We start from the raw sequence: 19,453 nt of genomic DNA, 5'->3' as shown, positions 1-19,453 counted from the left end.
GTTCCTAGAGGGTTCAAAAGTTAAACCACCTGTGGACTAGAATAAGCACCAGCCCTGAACTCAACCAGGTTTGCATTGATTTAAAATGAGTAAACTAGACAAAACAATGTGCAGCCACACACCCAAGCAGCCGTTTGTGGCGCCATCTTGGCTGATTATTGTGGGTGACAAGACTTTTGTTTTTCTTTAAAAATATGTAAAGCTAGTGTGCATTTTCTTTCTAATCACCCTGTACCATGGATTCATTACCTGCCTATCTATGACAACATGGAGACAAGCTTCATAGCCACATTGCCAGCTACATTTAACCTGATCTGGTGCATGTGTGAGATCAGCACCTTTGTGTTGGCTGAACGTTGACCTCTGAAGCCTTGCTCATGGCTCTAATCCACTGTGTCTGCTCCTCATGGCTGTCTGTGCTGAAGTAGTATGTCCTGGTTCCTGCATGCTCCGCCTGCAGGCAAAACACAATGGGAGCCTTCAAGTCCCTGCCAACACCCTCCTCCTCCTCCTCCTCCTCCAACCACACCTGTAGAGAGACACAACAAAGAGAGTTTCATCAGTCATCCCGTCAGCCACCACGTGCGTCAGCAGTAACTTTATGTCCACATGCAATGAACAATAATGATATCACCATGAGGTCAACGTAAAAATGTATTATGGTGTATTACAATTTGAGGTTTCTTTTTGCCTCAGAAAGGTTGGAAAAAACAACAGTTCACTAGATTTTCTAAAACACTTCTAAGGCATTTAAGGTCCTTGAGGCATATTTGTCATTTATAACATTGGGCTTTATAAATAAAATTGACTTCATATGAGTTAACAGTGTGCTTCCTTTTGCGCTCTCTATTCTGATCACATTACTTGTCCTGACTTCTTTTTAACAGTCTCACTGATCTCAGCATTTTACATGTAAAGAACACTGTTGATTTAACTGATAGAAATGAATGGACATAGCTATGAACACGAGACCACCATATCACATTACTATAATTTAATGATATGCCTAATTTAATGATATCCATACAGTCCTCTGGGCAACTTAAAACTACACTCATATAGTCTTCTGCATTTGCAAACCCTTAAATCCTTCTATTTCCCCCAAGCTACAAACTTATCTTTTGAAAAACTAGTTCACAGTTGACTTGAAACATAGGGTTAGTAGAGGTGGTATCAGTTGCAATAACACAATCACATGGACATGCAGTCAAACACTGGGCAACCCCAACTAAACAAGACAAGACTGGTATGTATGAATCCGTAGGTATTAAATGGATGTAGACATGCAGTAATTCACACAATGCATGCATCCTTTGCAGACAGATTAGGTAATAAAAAGGGTTGTAAGATATCAATATCACTTTACCTACTGTTCTTTTAACCACAACAGGAGAAGGCGAGGGCCAGGATACCTCACAGGAGTGGATGAAGTGGGGAAGGAGATGAGATAGTTAGGGGAAAGGATAAAGGAATAGTTCAACATTTTCAATATTTAGCTTTTGCCTCACACTCCGGCACAAGAAAAGACGACAAAAACCGTTCCTGTAACTGTGAGTGCATTTTTGATTTAGAAATTGGCAAATGTCGCTCATCTGGGTTAGCTTAGCTCAAACACTGGTAGTGGGAGCAGGTCAAAAGGAAACTAAATGCTCCTGTGTGACTTGTTTATCTACCACGTTGTGTTGCGCTTTATATTTTTTACACGTTATGCCACTTTAGAATCGTATACATACTGGAAGGAAAACAGCCATCACCAGCAGTTTCTGGTTTCTGACTAGTGTTTAAGCTATTCGGGAGCAACCTTTACCCATTTCTGAATAAAAATACACGCAGAGTTACAGGAACGGTTTTTGTCTCCTTTTCTAGACATGGAGAGTATGTCAAAAAGCTAAAAATTTTAAATGTTGAACGATTCCTTCAAGGAGTTGTGGTTTGAAAGTTCACTGCTAGCACAACATAAGGTCCTTAACATATATTTTAAAGGCTTTCAGGATGATTTCTGTGTCTTTTTCATGTGTGTGTAGCAGGAGAAACACTACAGCCGCATGACCACTATGTCACTGTAAACAGTCACTTCCTTCCATTGTGGAGCACTATGAGGCTCCGCCTTCAATGGTGACTCAAGTTGATACAATTGGCTGAAATGGCACTGAGGTACAGCAGTAACCTAGCAACAGAGTCTGGGTTGTAGAGAGAGAGAGAGAGAGAGATTCCTCTCTCCTTCATTGTCCTTCCTTTGTTCATTCATTTAGATTGTAAGAGGGGGAAGGATGGATTAAGGAGAATAGGTGACAGAAAAACATATCTCACACTTCCATGTTTTTGTATTACAAAAATGGCAGGAAAGGAGGGAGGATAAATACAATACAGAAAATAAAATAAATAAATTGTCAGATAAGAAATATGGAAAAATAATACAAAGAAGAGAAATATAAGGAGAGCAATAGAGCAAGGAAGGATAGGAGAAGAGAAGGGAGGTAGCAAAATAGACTAGTATGAATTGATGATAACAATGTTAAGAAACTGCGACTAACAGTGTCTTGAAACAACAACTTGATTAGGTTGTTTAGTCCTCTGTGTGCTTGGCTGTGTTCTGCATGTTTTCATGATGTATTTATATATATATAGTTATACTGTGGGTGTGTGTGTGTGTGGGTGTGTGCATGTGTCTGTGTGTGTGCTAGTGACTTAGCTACACTGTAAATAGGTGTGTGAATGTAGGAAATGTGTGTGTGTGGGTGTTTGCATGTGTACACTTTGAGTACATGGTTTATTTGACTAGTCAAACTTGCCACAGCTACATGCAGCATGTTATGTAAATGGTTTCTGGGGAAATTCAGTAAAATTAAACTATTTTTAGTACCTTTCTTAACAAAAACCCACAGTGTGTGGGAAAATACCAGATAAAATTGAAAAGAAAGACTCTCATTTGATTTTAATGATAAGGTCAGCAATAATTAAACACATTATAAGAAATTGGTTGAAAAAGGACTACTTAAATAATCAGGAATGGAAAGATCTTTTGAGTGAAATATATGAAATGGAGAAAACTACTATATAAATTTGAAAATAAATACATAGAAATTAACATCAAGGGACTGTAACAAACCAGCTTCTCATTTTCAAAATTCAAATCATAGACATTTATTATTGAGTCATTTTGATTTAATTAATTCCCTGGCATTATCACATGAGTGTAAAGTAGCCCATTAAGTGGTCCGTCGCAAATTCCAGATGCATTTTTCATTTATCAAATACTTGAATTTGCCTTTTATTATGTTCCCAGCCCGCCACCTACTGTCTGGAAGAAAAAAAAAATTGGCACGATCCCAATCTTGACCGTTGCTGCAGGGAATGTCAATACAGCCATTCAGAATGCAGCAGCACTCACTGTGAGCCATTGAAATGCTTCCCTGGCTGTCTTCTCCCGCACAGTTTTCACTGCGCAATGGCATTTAAATTAAAGGGATAGTTCAATATTTTTGAATATGGCTGTCAGCTCAGTCATTTTAAAGAGTTTGGGTGAGACGTTTATGAGTGGGCCATTCGGTGAAAAACGGTTTTGGCCAAATATATAAATGCTTACCTAAAAAATAATTATCGGTATTGTACACTAAGGAGTTGATCTACTTAACGTTTACGTGAATCTAAAAAAAAACGTGCATGCTGATCTACTAACGGTGCGCTCTGAGGATTGAGTGTCAATCAACATCCCCTGTCCATACGGTTGCCTTAATGAATATGCAATCTAGGGCATTTTTTCCCTAGTGCGCAAACTATTGGGAGGAGTAGAAGCAAATAGGTCTATTTAGCACACACACTGTGATTTACAAAGCCTGAAAATATAAGCAGTCGTTGTGATTGCATCTATATTTATCAGTTTCAAAAGCCGGTGTTATACCGTTGCACACAGACGGCTGGTGAGGAGGAGACATAAAAGACAACAGATATCAGTTGTTTTCTGCTCGTGTTATGTTTGGATTGACAGAAAAACATTTGAGTTATATATCTGCTATCCAGCAATGCAATTTTGCATGAGTTAAAGGCTATATACAGTAGGCTTCCTATTTCAGCTGGCGTTTCCCACAGTAGTTTGTAAGTTGTAGCCTACTGTCCAGAGTCCTTAATGTCAAGCAGGATGGGCTGGTAGCCTACATAGATATCCAAGCACTGAATGACACCAAACAGGGTGTTTAGCGGTTGCTGTTTTAGAAAAAAAGTTAACAAGCAATTCACTGTAGCCTACTCATGTGCAACCTGTTATATTTTTAGAAGTTTTGTTACTCTCCCATATCATGTGTCTTTGAGTAATTAAGATTCTTTTGCTGTAGTTTTCCATTCCAAGTGTCATTATGAATGTCACTTTAGTCAATTACTACACAATGGAGAGAATGGAGAGAAAGCAGCACAATAGCCCGAAGGAATGAACATACACTCATCTTTTCATGCCAACTGACAGCTTAACTGTTTGCTGTGAGGCTAAGGTCCACCGCACACACAGAACCTACATACACACCCCAAGGTGTAACCCAATGACTCTGGCTTTTGAATCACACACACACACACACACACACACACACACACACACACACACACACACACACACACACACACACACACACACACACACACACACCCTCATGCTGCAGTTTAATAACCATCTTTAAACGGAGGTAACAAGGTATTCAAGGCTGTGATTTGTGAGGAAGCTTTCAAGAGTTTTTTTTAAATGTTAAATTTCAACACACATTAGCTGCAGGCATACTCCTCAACCCAGGTGTGTGATACAAAGAACATTAGTCTGGCAGCTTTCATAAAAACAATTGTTCTTTTTTTGAAGTTTTGAGAGATGAGATCACCATTAATTGGACATAGATTTCTCTTAGTACTGAATGTCTCCTGGCTATGACCACACCTATGTAGTCAGGTGGTACAGCTGCAGGTACAACAGGTTAGGACAGCTCTCCCATTGAGCTGCTGATGGAAAACAACCCCTACTAAAGAGCAGAGATATCTCCCATGTAGGTCAACTCAGTTCGCCAAATGAGAGAAGTTGTATGAGTTGATGTGAAGTTACAGCCAGAGAATATGTAAGCAGATGATAATGAAAATGAAAAGGAAGGAGAGCCATTTCATTAACTATGTTATTTTGTGGAGCAATTGCTGCAACTCCTGTTTGAAGGTGTGTGTCTGTGTGTGGGTGAGTGCAGAGGCGGAGCCAAGAGTGTAAGGATTGTGACGTAAATGGCTTCACAGAAACAGATTTTCTCCAGAATGTCAGTTGGGCTACTTGTGTAACCCTAACTAGATTAAACTCTAACTGTCTGATTCTGACAGGCTACTGAATTACAACCCCCATCACAACCACATCAACACATGGCTGTTCCTGGTATACAATGGGAAACTTTTCAGGTAGAGAGGACAAACATTAAGTGGACTCTGTACCCCTGTCTTCTTTATCTCTGTGTTGTACGTGGGTCATTTTCAACAGACACTTGTCATATATAGAAGTGGTCAGACAGGAATCATCAGACAGTGGCAGAAGAAATGCACGCTGGGACAGGTCCACAGATAGGCCCCGCCCCCATCACAACCTGACAGAGCTCATCCAATCAGACAGGACATGAGGAGTCCACCTCACAGAAACACACTGGTACAACATATCTCAAGCCCCTTATCTGACATTATGTCATTCATAGTTATAGTAGACTCTGAAGCACATTCCTGTGTAATGATCATAACGAGTACCAAAGCTGAATACAAGCAGCTTTCTGTCATAAAGCTGCACTGTCCTTACTGTAAACACTGAGAGTACAAAGCAGACAACAACTCAACAGCTGTCATGATGGGTGGATGTGTGTTTCCCTGACGTGACCTGCCTCTGCTGTCTGCTTCATCTTTAACATCTTCAAAGCAGCTGGCTACTGAGCCCGAACACCTGACATGTTGGAAGCCATATATAGATAACTTGCAATAATCTGTATCAAGAGATACTGTACAGTGCAGTATGGTATGTAATTTAGAATTAAAACAAGTTGAGCTGGACTTTTTTGGCCTCTTAGAAGCCGTCATATGCACAGTGCTGTTTCTCAAACTGGATTCAAACAATAGCTGAAGCAACACACTCCAGCCAATGTCGTCCCTTGCATTTTTTCAACGCATAACTTTGGATCAAAATGTGAGAATGCAGAGTCAAAGAATATGGAAGGAAAAGTCCAAGAACATGGAATCAAACCCTAGAATATAAAATTAAACTTTGAAATATTGTTTGAGAATATGGAATTAGCTGATAATGGCAGAAGTATACAACTGAGAACTTCAGAAAAAAGCTGATAAGGAAACCTTCAGTGAAAATTATTTGCTCATACATTATTTTGTTTGGTTTGCATTAACATCCTTGTGCAAAACTTGTGAAATGTAAGTTAATATTCAAACTTACAAAACTATTAAAACTGTTTGACCCACATTTAGATGATTCTTGAAACATGTTGATTTTAACAGTATATATGTTGAATCAATCTGACTGCACAGATTTTAAAGGAATGGTTCAACATTTTGGGAAATATAAGTTTCTTTATTTGTGAAATTTACACAAGGTACATCAAAATGCGTTCTTCGCATATCCCCTCTCAAGTTACCACACTTCGAAGGGGGTCAGAGCGCAGAGTCAGCCATAGTACGGCGCCCCTGGAGCAGTTTGGGGTTAAGTGTCTTGCTCAAGGCCACAATGGTAGAGATGGTGGGCACTGTACGTGTACTACAAGCCACCACTAGTGTTACAAATAACACCCTCCTCAGTTCCGGTAATCAAACCAGAGACCTAATGGTTGCTGGTCGACCACCTTTCCTCTAGGCCGTCCTGCCACCCTTTTTATGCATATTTGCTTTCCTTCTGAGAGGGAAAGGAGAAGATCATTAACAATACTATGTCTTTGCATTCTGTACATAGTCAGAATGACAGGGAAAATAAATCTACCCAGCCCAGTATCTTAGAAAGATGTGCACTTACTTTATGAAGTTGGGAGATAATTTGCACTAAAGTCTGGTGTACTTTAAAATCACATTTACCTACTTAAGTAATATTTTATGTCTCCCTCTCTTTTTATAGGAAACTTCTACTCATTATCTTCTCACAAGCATTTACGCTACTCTTAACTGCTGTATTTGTATAAAACACCAGTGTAGCATGATTTTGTAGCATGAAGTATGATCAAATGTAATTGATCATTCTTATTATAATTTATGTTAATGACAATAATATAAAAATCTAAATTGCTGCCAGGTTTTATGGTATGATGACAGCCAGCAAACGTTACTGAGCATGTGGTCAGAATGTTAGCCAACAAGCAGCACTCTAACCCTCGCACTCTGGCAAAGCATTAAGTATATTTGCTCAGTCTGTCCCCACTTCTAGGGTGAATGTAGAACGTATCTATGTGTGTGTGTGTGTGTGTGTGTGTGTGTGTGTGTGTGTGTGTGTGTGTGTGTGTGTGTGTGTGTGTGTGTGTGTGTGTGTGTGTGTGTGTGTGTGTGTGTGTGTGTGTGTGTGTGTGTGTGTGTGTGTGTGTGTGTGTGTGTGTGTGTGTGTGTGTGTGTGTGTGTGTGTGTGTGTACACAGGTACATGCAGTGGACTTTGCACCAGAGCTTGCACTGGACATGCAATGAAAGAAAACAACAGAAAGGACTAAATGTTCTGAAAAGTGAAGAAAACTGGCGATGACAAAGAGTGATTGCAGTAAGATTGGGTCAAGAGAGAGAAGATAAAAGAGAGAGAGAGATACAGACAGAGAGCTGTCACTGTGCGTGGTTCATGCTGATGCCGAAAGGGACGTATTTCTAAAATGTCAAACTTATTTATAGCTTTATTCATCATATTTTGACTAATCTAACCTACATTCTATCCTCATTGTCTCATCTTTCTTCTGTCTGTCAGGTGGCTGTGTGCTGCTGCTGCCACCCTGTTTATGTGATTCATAAGGATCTGCAGAAACAGCCTATCTATTTAGCGAGGCAATTATAGTATTCCTATATTTTGGTGTTAAATTGTCATTATCTCCCACCAGAGAGAGAAGAGAAACCTCACTCTCTTCAGACTACAACAATTATGCTCTTTTTTTTAGGGATATTACTGAATGGATGCGTACAAGATGAGTTGGAACTATATTTTTAGTTCATTCTAATTATTGTGCAGCTGTTGCTGTACAAAGTAGGAAAAAGCTCAGACAGAAAATATTTATAAAGATATGAAATACAATAAAAACATCTCGTAAGGATCCTAAATAGTTTCTTGCTGACAGACAGTATATATAAACCAGAATGAAGTATAAGAACTACAAATCTGAACAAACATCAACCTAATTCAAGGTCCTTTCACCAACTGTTAAAATCAACTGTAATCCACTGTGGAACTCCAGTCCCCATGGGGCTCTATAGAATGTCATAAATAACATCATGTGACTCAGTCATGAAGCCAGTCAACTTCAATTAATCAACCACAACCAAACCGAATCCTTCACTAAAGCCTTGTTTCCACTGAGCAGTACAGTTCACTTTGGTACAATATGGTTTGGTACGGAAAGGTGACCCCAGATCCGATGTGCGTTTCCACTGCCGACAGTACCCTTACTTGGTAGGCCCAGAATATGCCAGACATCGATCGCCGTGGCAGCTATGAAAGTATTTTGACATCAAAGCAGGGTGACACAGTGTGGCTCGACAATAAATTAAATTGAGAGGAAGAACACAACATAGTAAACAAACAGCAACAATGGAGGACGTCTAGCAGGCGGGAATTGTGTTTGTTCTTTTAACTCCCATGTCGCACAGAAATGACAATTCTGTCAAAGGACTGCAGTGTGTGGAGGTCCACCCTCTTGGGACAGCCTGGTACTCCAACGAAAGGGTTAACCGAATTAGGTACGACAGGGTACGGTTATTGCATGTTGTACCGTAGAAAACCGAGCTGTATCGCTAATTGAAAACAAGCCTCTAGTCACAGTGATGCAACCAAGGGACAAGTTCAAACATGAGTAAATCTTGCTCTTGCAAAAAAGCATTCTTATGGAATAAGGATGAATTGATGTCACTTACAGCCAACTGCCTTTCAATACTGCTGCTTTGGGACATTTCTTACTGTCTGAAATGAACATTGACGTTCCAACACAGAACCCATCATTTTCCCACTGATATAACCTACATCCTGAAAGTCATTTGCACTAACGCATGTTCCCTCAGACCCGGTAGCATCCCCTGCATTAGATGACATAGACCAATCAGCAGCTGGGGTCTCTCCATCAGGATGGAACTGACCTTAAAGGCAAACTTGCGGGTGACGTTGTCTGAAGGCTCCACTCCTCCGACTCGGAAACTGAGCAGCGGCAAACTCCCTAACACTGTGTCCTCCTTCTCATCTGTGAAAAGAGAAACGGAAGTGTGAAAAATCCCAGAGAAGAATTCAGAGAGTCAGAAAATAACATTTTGGTGCATCACTGGATCTGCTGTGTGCGAAAAATAATTACAGCCCAAGCCAGTTCCCTCAGCCTGCAGAAGAAAAGACAGCTAAACAAAGGGGGAGTGTTCCAGCCTAAACATGAGCTGCTCTCCTCTCAGCATTCTCTCTGTTCTCACACTGACAGCTTCCTAGAATAGATATCCATTATGGTCCCAGGCTCCCTGTGATAAGAAGCGGTAATGGCTCACACACTCACACACACCCCCAACCCCCAGGATCCAGTGGTGATCAAAAAAGCAGCACTGTAGAAAGGTAAATGCGGTGCTGCCTAATAATTGACGAAGGCATGAAAAATTCAGTTGCTCAAAAAAGGGATACACTCCTTTCTCTGTGACGTCTTACCTTCTTATTTCCCAAACATGTCTCTGCACCGACGCTCTCTCCTCCACTGGCTGATTGTGTGTGTTTGTGTTATGTGTGGGTGTGTGAGGAGATAGAGAGAGAAAAGCAGGGCAAAGGGAGAGAGAGAGAGAGAGGGGGGAGAGGGAGAGAGAGAGAGCTCTGAGGTTGGGGGAAGGGCTAGTGCAATCATACACTACACTGATCCCTGCGCGCTGTGTGTTTGTCCGAGATAATGATCAGCCTATGTGACTCAGTGTATCAGGAATCTTACCCCACAGCCAACTGTACCTGCTGCTTGTCTGCACCAATCAGACGCATTAAGACAGGTAAATCCCTACTTACGCATAGGCCAATCAACAGTGACAAGAGGTAAAAAAAAAAATCCCTTTGAGAATGAAGGCATTTCAAATGTCAAATCTAAAACATGTAATACATTTCAAACATTTTGAAATTACCTGTATTATTATTATTATTATTATTATTATTATTATTATTATTATTATTATTATTATTATTATTATTATTATTATTATTATTATTATTATTATTATTATTATTATTTTATCTTTTTAAGATATTTTTTGGCATTTTTATTAGGGATGGGCATAATTAATCGATTGCTCGATCATTGCTCGTTAAGAATATTGTCGATCACGTGAAATTGTTATCGATCATATAGCAGCCGTTGTGTTGCGCAGTGTGAGTCCGGCAGCACAGCAATGAATTTCACTATGTGGCAGCACCAAAGACTGTATGGGGAGCAATTAAACATCCGACCAGTAGGGGGAGATACTTAACTAGTAGTAGGAGACAACAGAACAGGCTCAGGCAGCAGCCTGCAAGCTGCCGTAAACAGGAAGAAGTCAAGGGGAAGTTTGGCATCTGACAGGTCTGTCACTACACGATCTGAGGAGCCTGCACGATATGAGGACCGCATGCGCAGAACGGCCGCCATCTTGGAAAGCCCGCAGTCGCCTAGGCAACGCACGTCAGCGTCCTCACCCCCTCCCCCCCAAAGGTTCCCCGTGAGCACAAACACACACACACAAAGTCCGTGGGTTAGCAGCCCCGTAACTGAATTTAATTCCAACACGTAATCTGTAGCATGATTAACAAATATCTTCATAACAAACTAAATGTCATGAAAATCGGTTCAGAATTGAGCGAGTTACAGTCTGTTTTAAGTGCAGTCTGTGGCTCTCCAAAACACTTTAAGCTAAGCGGGCTGTCAATGATGGCGGCCATTTTGCGCACGCGCACCTCATATCGTGCATGCTCCTCAGATCGTGTAGTGACAAGGTCCATGGGACAGCTTTAGAACCGAAAATAACTAAGTGCATTAAGCATTGTGAAACCTTGTATAAGTAAAACACTTAAACAAACTGAATTATGTATGTACCTCTTGTACATTGAAGCCTACATCCGACCCTGTTTAACGTGTGACGTTAGCGCCGCTAGCATTAGCTGCTAACTTTAGCGTCTATGCTTTCCTACTTCGCCTTCATCAGGGAACTAATTTGCACATATTGTTTATTAGATGAAGTAACGTTAGGTCCTTTAACACTCAGAGAAACGTGCCGTGCCCTTATGCAGTCTTTGCCAGCATCTTAGGAGGCGCATATGTGTTTCAAGGTATCGTAGCATTGGCTCATAGCCTCGGGCTATCACCAGCGCCGCATATGGTAAAACGCTGTATTTTGGATGTTCTGTTGGCATTTTTTTAATATGTAAAAAGATAACGATTGCTCGTTAATTTTCCCGATGATCGATCAATGAAATTTCTTAAAATGCCCATCCCTAATTTTTATGCTTTATTGATAGTGTAGAGACAGAGTTGAAATGGGGCAGAGAGGGGAGTGACATGCAGAGTACGACCGCGGGCTGGAATCGAACCTGGGTTCGCTGCTGGTCCGAGGCCCATGGGGGGGACGCCCTACCAACTGAGCTAAGGGTGCCCCCATTATTATTATTTTTAAAACAGTATTTCAGTGAGTATACAGTACATCTGGATGCTTGGTATTAAGGATTCAAGGATTCAAGGATTTTATTGTCATTGTAGCACAACGAAATTCAGTTTGGCACTCTCCAGCAACAATATCTAAAAATGACAAAACAAGACAATTGACAAATAAAACGATGACACAACAACAAAGACCAAATGACAAAAATGGTTTAAAAATAAATATATAAATAGTGATATGTAGATTTAAAAATTTAAAAATTATCCCTATACATATTGTGCCATATATGCAATTCATATGAAGATAAAAAAAAAAAAATTATAATGATTAAAAATGTAGATGTGCGTGTTGTTCTTAATGCTTTGTTAGGGGGGTTGGGGAGGGGAGGGGGTGATGGAGGCTACAGCTCTTGGAAAAAAACTGTTCCTCATCCTGGTGGTGCGGGCCCCCAGTGTGCGGTACCTCTTCCCCGATGGTAGGGGAACAAACAAGGTGTGTCCTGGGTGGGTTATATCAGAACTTATTGACCTTGCCTTCCTCTTCAGTCGGTCACCCCACACAGAGTCCAGGTCTGGTAGCTCAGCTCCGATGATCTTTCTGGCCGACTTAACCACCCTGGCCAAGTCCCTCTTGCTCTCCGCTGTGCAGCCTGAATGCCACACACAGCAGCCCTGGCAGAGAATGCTCTCAATTGTACTCCTGTAAAAGTTAATGAGCAGGTGTGTGGCTAAACCAGCCTGTTTTAGCCTCCTTAGGAAGAAGAGCCTCTTCTGGGCCCTCTTCACGAGACTGGATATGTGAGTAGCCCATGTTAGGTCCTTAGTGATGTATGTCCCCGGGAATTTCACAGAGTCCACCCTCTCCACCTCTTCTCCATTTATGGTAATTGGGGTCTGCATGGTCCTCTTGGATCTCCTAAAGTCCACAATGATTTCATTGGTTTTGGTGGTGTTTAGGATCAGGTTGTTATCCACACACCACTCTGCCATGTGTTGGACCTCCTGCCTGTAATGGGACTCATTGTTGTCAGTAATGAGCCCCACCACAGTGGTGTCATCAGCAAACTTTATTATTGTGTTGGATGGATGGGTGGGGACGCAGTCATGGGTGAAGAGGGTGTAGAGGGCTGGGCTGAGTACACACCCCTGGGGCGCACCTGTGCTCAGGGTTATAGTTGAGGATGTCAGATCCCCTACTCTGACATTCTGCGGTCTGTTCGTGAGGAAGTCTAGGATCCATGAGCAGAGTGAGGTGGGCAGACCAAGATCAATGAGTTTGAGGACCAGTTTATGGGGGATTATGGTATTGAATGCGGAGCTGAAGTCCACAAAGAGCATCCTTACATATGTGTTGGGATGCTCCAGGTGGGACAGGGCTGTGTGAAGTGCGATGGAGACAGCGTCATCTGTGGACCTGTTTGCTTTATAGGCAAACTGGTGGCTGTCCAAGTCCACAGGGATGCGGTCTCTGATGGACACCAGTATCATCCGCTCGAAGCACTTCATTATTACTGGGGTGAGGGCGACTGGGCGGTAGTCATTGAGGCAGGTAATGGCAGATCGTTTGGGGATAGGGACGATGGTAGTGGACTTAAGGCAGGTGGGGACGGCGGCTTGATGCAGGGAGAGGTTAAAGATGTCTGTGAAAACTCCTGCTAACTGGTCGGCACATGACCTCAGTATACGGCCCGACACCCCATCAGGTCCAGCAGCCTTGTTGATGTCAATACTTCTCAAGGTAGACCTCACCTGGTGGTGCTGAAGAGTGAGTGGCTCCTCCTCCTCTGGCCCTGTCACCTGATGCTCCACTGTCACCCCACTGTGCTGCTTGTCAAAGCGGGCGAAAAAGTGGTTTAGGGTATTTTAGTTGGCTTTGACATATCTGATTCCTCCCCGATAGAACAAAAGTGACCTCCACTTTGCCATTATATTAGTATAGGCTACAATGTCCATTCATAATAAACCTCCATAAATCCACTTAGAAATAACAAAGATATGACTCCGAACTTCCTCAGAATCTTCATATTTTATTCAGTATCAAAGTAATCCGGGGTGAGTTGTCAGTACATCCAGGGGTACACTGCTAACAGAGTGCTGCTAATTCAGCACAATATTAGATGTAAACTATATGTAACACATATAGGCAAACTGGGCTTAAAACGAACCACAGCATCAACCTGTACCTGACATTACAGAAAACATTTTGTTTCTGTACCGGTAACCGGAACCGGTCTATGTGTTGCTGTAAGCATGCTAGCATCAGATTAGCAATAGCATTTTTTCACGGTGAGCTGATGAAATGCAGCAGAAGGAAAAACATCAGAGAGCTGATAGACAGTAGCAGTTGTAGCTCAACAATCTTAAAGGAATAGTTAAAAAAATATATGTTTAGCTTTTTGCCTCATTCTCTTGCTCAAGAAAAGGTGACAGATAGAAACTGTTCTTGTAGCTGTACGTGAATTTTTTACGTAGAGATGGGCAAAGGTCGTTCATCCAGTTTCGCTTAGCTAAAACACTGGTAATCAAGGGGAGCAGGTCTAACGATAAACTTTACAACATTGCTTAACGCTTGTGTGTGCTTATTGGGACTTTTTTTTAACCAGGTTATTTTGCACTCAATATTTTTACACGTTATGTAATTTAAAAAAACTAAATACATACTGGAAGGAAACCAGGGAGTGCCCATGACGATCACATTTGTATTTGATTCTAAAATGACATAAAGTGTAAAAATAAAGAGTGCAACATGGTAAATCAGTGGTTCTCAATTATTTTCTGTCATGCCCCCCCTAGGGGACAGAAATTTTTTCGCGCCACCCCCCCTAAATTGAAATACTATTATTGAGAACCTGCTAATATTTATTTATTTATCTGTACAAAACCACTGTATGAGTTTCTCGCACGAGCATTCTGCATACTATCACCTTATTATCAAATTAGATAACAAAAATTAGCTGAAAAATTCAAAGTTCTGTTTGTAACACTTAAACAAGACTGCTCAGTCTGTGTGAATCTCAGGACAGAGAAACAAGAGCAAATGATTCACTGAGGTTTGCATTTCATTCAAAACATTTTTAAACTGTAAACTGTTAAGGTGGTGTTTTTTTATTATTATAGGCCAATAGGCCTTCTATGATGCGATAACCAATAATTCATTAATGTTATTAGTCTACTTGCTTGATTTCTTTTTAAATAGCCTACAGAGACACTTGGAGACACATGTGGACATTTATTTACTGCAAATCGCGGCCTTTCGCGCGGATATGACCATACACAAGCATACATCGCGCTTGCTAGCTCAAAAAAATAAAAAATACAAATCTTGGTCAATTGGAAATCAAGGCAGCCCGCGCCCCCCCTGACAACTCACGGGGGCGCGCCCCACCATTTGAGAAGCACTGTGGTAAATGAACAAGTCCCAACAAGCACATGTGTGTGTGAAGTTTATCTTTTGACCTGTTCCCCTTGACTACCAGTGTTTGGGCTAAGCTAACCTTGATGAGCGACCTTTGCCCATTTCTATAACAAAAATGAACGCACAGGTACAGGAACGGTTTCTGTCGCTTTTTCTTGAGCCGGAGAGTGAGATAAAAAGATAAAAATGTTAAATGTTGAACTATTCCTTTAAGCCAATGGATGACTGTGGACGTAAGAAAAAAGTTCCATCCTGTAGGCCTATGTGTGTCAAGACTGTAGTCTGCTACCTGCTCCCAGCATCACCTAGCAGCTCTCTGCTGGAGCCTGAAGCTGTGTCTGAGCCGTCTCACCCTTGACACACCTCCCCAAAACCTCCCACAACAACAACAGCTTCTTCCTGTCAACAGCCAGTCTTATTCACAAGGCCAAGGGCCACCAACCACACTCACTCTTCTTCCCTCCTACTTCGGCATCAACATCTCCAATCAGTGCAAAATATAAAAAAAACACAACATGTAAAGACAATAAAATGATTAATCTATTTTGACATGTTTCAGGAGTCAACCCTATTGTGTCTACATTGACTCACTCAAAAACAGCAGTAAAATACCAGCAATAGGTCCTCCATGATATTCAAATTTCTTTTAGATGCACCATTCTCCAGAATAAAACCAAAGGAAGCTACTTCATGCTCAAAATATATGCTGAAAGCATTTGGTTTTGGTGAGGAGAGAGAGCTCTCTGCATCAGCTGTATGCTTGGTCAGCAAGTGTTATTAAAGAGGGATATTTGCATTGGTAATCTGAGACAAGATACTGGCAGGATCCTTAAGGTAGGCCCTCACGTCACAGAGTCAGCAGCGGGGAGAAAAAAAGTCTGCAGCAGTGACGCCGCATGAATGCCATGGATAAAAGCCAATCATATTTAGAAAAAAAGAGAAATAGTTTTATGTCATAGTGAAAAATCTTCAGATCTTCACTAAAATATTAATTTAGATACATAATTGTCTAAACAGACTTACTTCACAGGGGAGATTCTAGGATCAGGGCTTCAGGGGTAGCAGGCACCCTCTTAATATAAATGGTATTGTGCAAATATTGAATCAATGTTAAAAACAGTTACAGCATCAAATTAAAAGATAATGAGGTATAAATAATATATTTGTAAAGAAATGGAGATTTTTGTTAGGGTTGCCAGGATAAAATAAAGGGGTTACCCTAAAATGACCCCTGCACACTCAAAGAAGTACAAGCTGTGCTTCCAAGGAGTCAAAGACAGTTCTGTAAACACAAACCAGACCAGCTTTTTTCTGCCCCCTGAGCCCATTTTTCGGCCCTTGGTCCATGCTGGCATAGCAATCACAGCAGTATATTGCACTGTCACACATTCCTCCCTCTCTCTAAGCTTTGGTTTCCACAACACAGTTGGGCCAGGGCAGAGACAGGGGGAGGTTTGGACAAAACAGACGTGTTCAGAATAAAGAGAGGAGCCTCCATCGCAGAAGGAAGCACATCAAAATAAGAGAGAAGGAGGAGGCAACTCTTTGTAACAACAAGTTTAGAAACTGATGATGCCCAATCTTAACCTGGATCCTTTTTTGCATGGTGACAGAGTTAGGGAGACAAAATGGACAAAGACCTCTGCATCAAATCATCTATGAAATGAAGGGAAATATAGATCAACTAAATCAATGTTACAAATGTTATACACTGAAAGTCATAGCAGCAGATATCCAGGCTAAGGAACAGTTTGAATTACAAACCTTTGTAGTAGAAGAGACATCTGTCGCTGATGATGAACCACCTCCTGTTCCACTGCTTCACTCCACTGCTGGCCTGCAGGAACACACGCCACACACTCATTAATCAGAACCATCATCACAATCAACCCATCTACTTAGTAATGTTTGTCTTTTCATAGTCACAGCTTTAGCTTCCGGGCTTTTTTTCTCTCTAAATATACAGTATCTCACAAAAGTGAGTACACCCCTCACATTTCTTCACATTTTTCTTTATATCTTTCCATGGGACAACACTGAATAAATGACACTTTGATACAATATAAAGTAGTCAGTGTACAGCTTGTATAACAGTGTAAATTTACTGTCCCCTCAAAATAACTCGACACACAGCCATTAATGTCTAAACTGCTGGCAACAAAAGTGAGTACACCCCTTAGAAAAAAAATACAAATTGAGCCCAAAGTGTAAATATTTTGTGTGGCCACCATTATTTTCCAGCACTGCCTTAACCCTCTTGGGCATGTAGTTCACTAGAGCTTCACAGGTTGCAACTGGAACCCTCTTCCACCCATTTATGACAGCATCACAGAGCTGGTGGATATTAAAGACCTTGCGCTCCTCCACCTTCCGTTTGAGGATGCCCCAAAGATGCTCAATAGGGTTTAGGTCTGGAGACATGCTTGGCCAGGCCATAACCTTTACCCTCAGCTTTTTTAGCAAGCCACTGGTCGTCTTGGAGGTGTGTTTGGGGTCGTTATCATGTTGCAATACCACCCTGCGGCCCAGTTTACGAAGGTTGAGTGCACATGGTCAGCGTCGTACACAGAGGTTGGCTTTGGAAAATAGACGTATGAGTGCTGCCAGCATTGCTGAAGGGCTTGAAGGGGTGGGGGGTCAACCTGTCAGTGCTCAGACCATACGCCGCACTCTGCATCATACTGGTCTGCATGGCTGTCATCCCAGAAGGAAGCCTATTCTAAAGATGATGCACAAGAAACCCCACAAAAAGTTTGCTGAAGACAAACAGACTACGGACATGGATTACTGGAACCATGTCCTGTGGTCTGATGAGACCAAAATACATTTATTTGGTTCAGATGGTGTTAAGAGTGTGGAGCGGCAACCAGGTGAGGAGTACAAAGACAAGTGTGTCTTGCCTAGAGTCAAGCATGGTGGTTGGAGTGTCATGGTCTGGGGCTGCATGAGTGCTGCCAGCACTGGGGATCTACAGTTCATTGAATTCTAACATGTACTGTGACATACTGAAGCAGAGCATGATCCCCTCCCTTCATAAACTGGGCCGCAGGGCAGTACTGCAACATGATAACGACCCCAAACACCCCTCCGAACGACCACTGGCTTGCTAAAGAAGCTGAGGGTAAAGGTTATGGACTGGCCAAGCATGTCTCCAGTCTTAAACCCTATTGAGCATCTTTGGGGCATCCTAAAACGGGAGATGGAGGAGCGCAAGGACTCTAATATCCACCAGCTCCTTGATGTCGTCATGAATGGGTAGAAGAGGGTTCCAGTTGCAACCTGTGAAGCTCTAGTGAACTACATGCCCAAGAGGGTTAAGGTAGTGCTAGAAAATAATGATGGCAAAACAAAATATTGACACTTTGGGCCCAATTTGGAAATTTTTTCTTAGGGGTGTACTCACTTTTGTTGCCAGCAGTTTAGACATTAATGGCTGTGTGTCGAGTTATTTTGAGGGGACAGTAAATTTACACTGTTATACAAGCTGTACACTGACTACTTGACATTGTATCAAAGTGTCATTTATTCAGTGTTGTCGCATGGAAAGATATAATGAAATATTTGAAGAAATGTTAGGGGTGTACTCACTTTTGTGAGATACTGTAGCTTTAAAATGATTTAAATTCATTGTAGGTCAGTGTCAACCAAGTTTTGTGAGTAGGCTAATATTAATGTCTAAACTTTTCCAAGCTACCCAGTTTCTTATGTGACACCTGTCCAAGGAAGCACCACAAGCAAGGTTGGCAAAATGAAGGAACTTTCAACCAAAAGCTGTGCTACGGTTCTTTACAGAGATATCAGCTGTGTTGTTTTCTCTAAAATAGCAGTCTGAAGCCAGGGGCCTATTGCATAAAACTAGGATAAGGGATTAACCTAGGATTTTTCGGTTATCCTGGCTTGCGTTAGCCATGATCCGGTTGCATAAAAGCGGAGGGACATAAGTTACCCTGGAGATTTATCCTTTACGTTTAAACGTAAAGGATAAACTTATTCTGTTGCCTGACTGGTTCAGTCAGCTGTCACTCCGATCTGAAGGTGTTTAACAGTTATTCCATGATCTTCTGTGTAATGCTTAAGTTTCAATAACCTGTTTTAAAGTACCATAATAAAAGACTGCATTGTCATTTAGTTAAATAGTTCTTCTTTTTTATTATTTAACTTGAACCATTTATAATTAACTTAATTATAATTACATTAAGATGAAATTATATAAATTATAATAAT

At 41.4% G+C, this 19,453-nt stretch overlaps 1 protein-coding gene across 7 annotated transcripts in view; it reads right to left on the bottom strand.

The window, feature by feature from the left end:
• The window catches only part of plekha6 (pleckstrin homology domain containing, family A member 6), a 65,984-nt gene that overhangs the window by 26,276 nt on the left and 20,255 nt on the right, over positions 1 to 19,453 (bottom strand). For 3 of the 7 annotated variants that reach the window (XM_080026104.1, XM_080026103.1, XM_080026106.1), the window contains exons 5-7: positions 16,994 to 17,066; positions 9,311 to 9,411; positions 339 to 529 (exon numbers count right to left, since the gene is read on the bottom strand). In XM_080026104.1, the coding sequence (XP_079882230.1) occupies positions 339 to 529; positions 9,311 to 9,411; positions 16,994 to 17,066 (365 nt within the window). Of the gene's footprint in view, positions 1 to 338; positions 530 to 1,366; positions 1,435 to 9,310; positions 9,412 to 9,628; positions 9,699 to 9,854; positions 10,009 to 16,993; positions 17,067 to 19,453 lie in introns of those variants that run through there. The other 4 variants (XM_080026105.1, XM_080026107.1, XM_080026108.1 and 1 more) reach the window with 4 other exon arrangements.

This window comes from Ammodytes marinus, assembly GCF_949987685.1.
Source record: "Ammodytes marinus genome assembly, chromosome: 4".
Classification (NCBI taxonomy): domain Eukaryota; kingdom Metazoa; phylum Chordata; class Actinopteri; order Uranoscopiformes; family Ammodytidae; genus Ammodytes; species Ammodytes marinus.
This window is presented reverse-complemented; position numbering and strand designations above follow the sequence as displayed.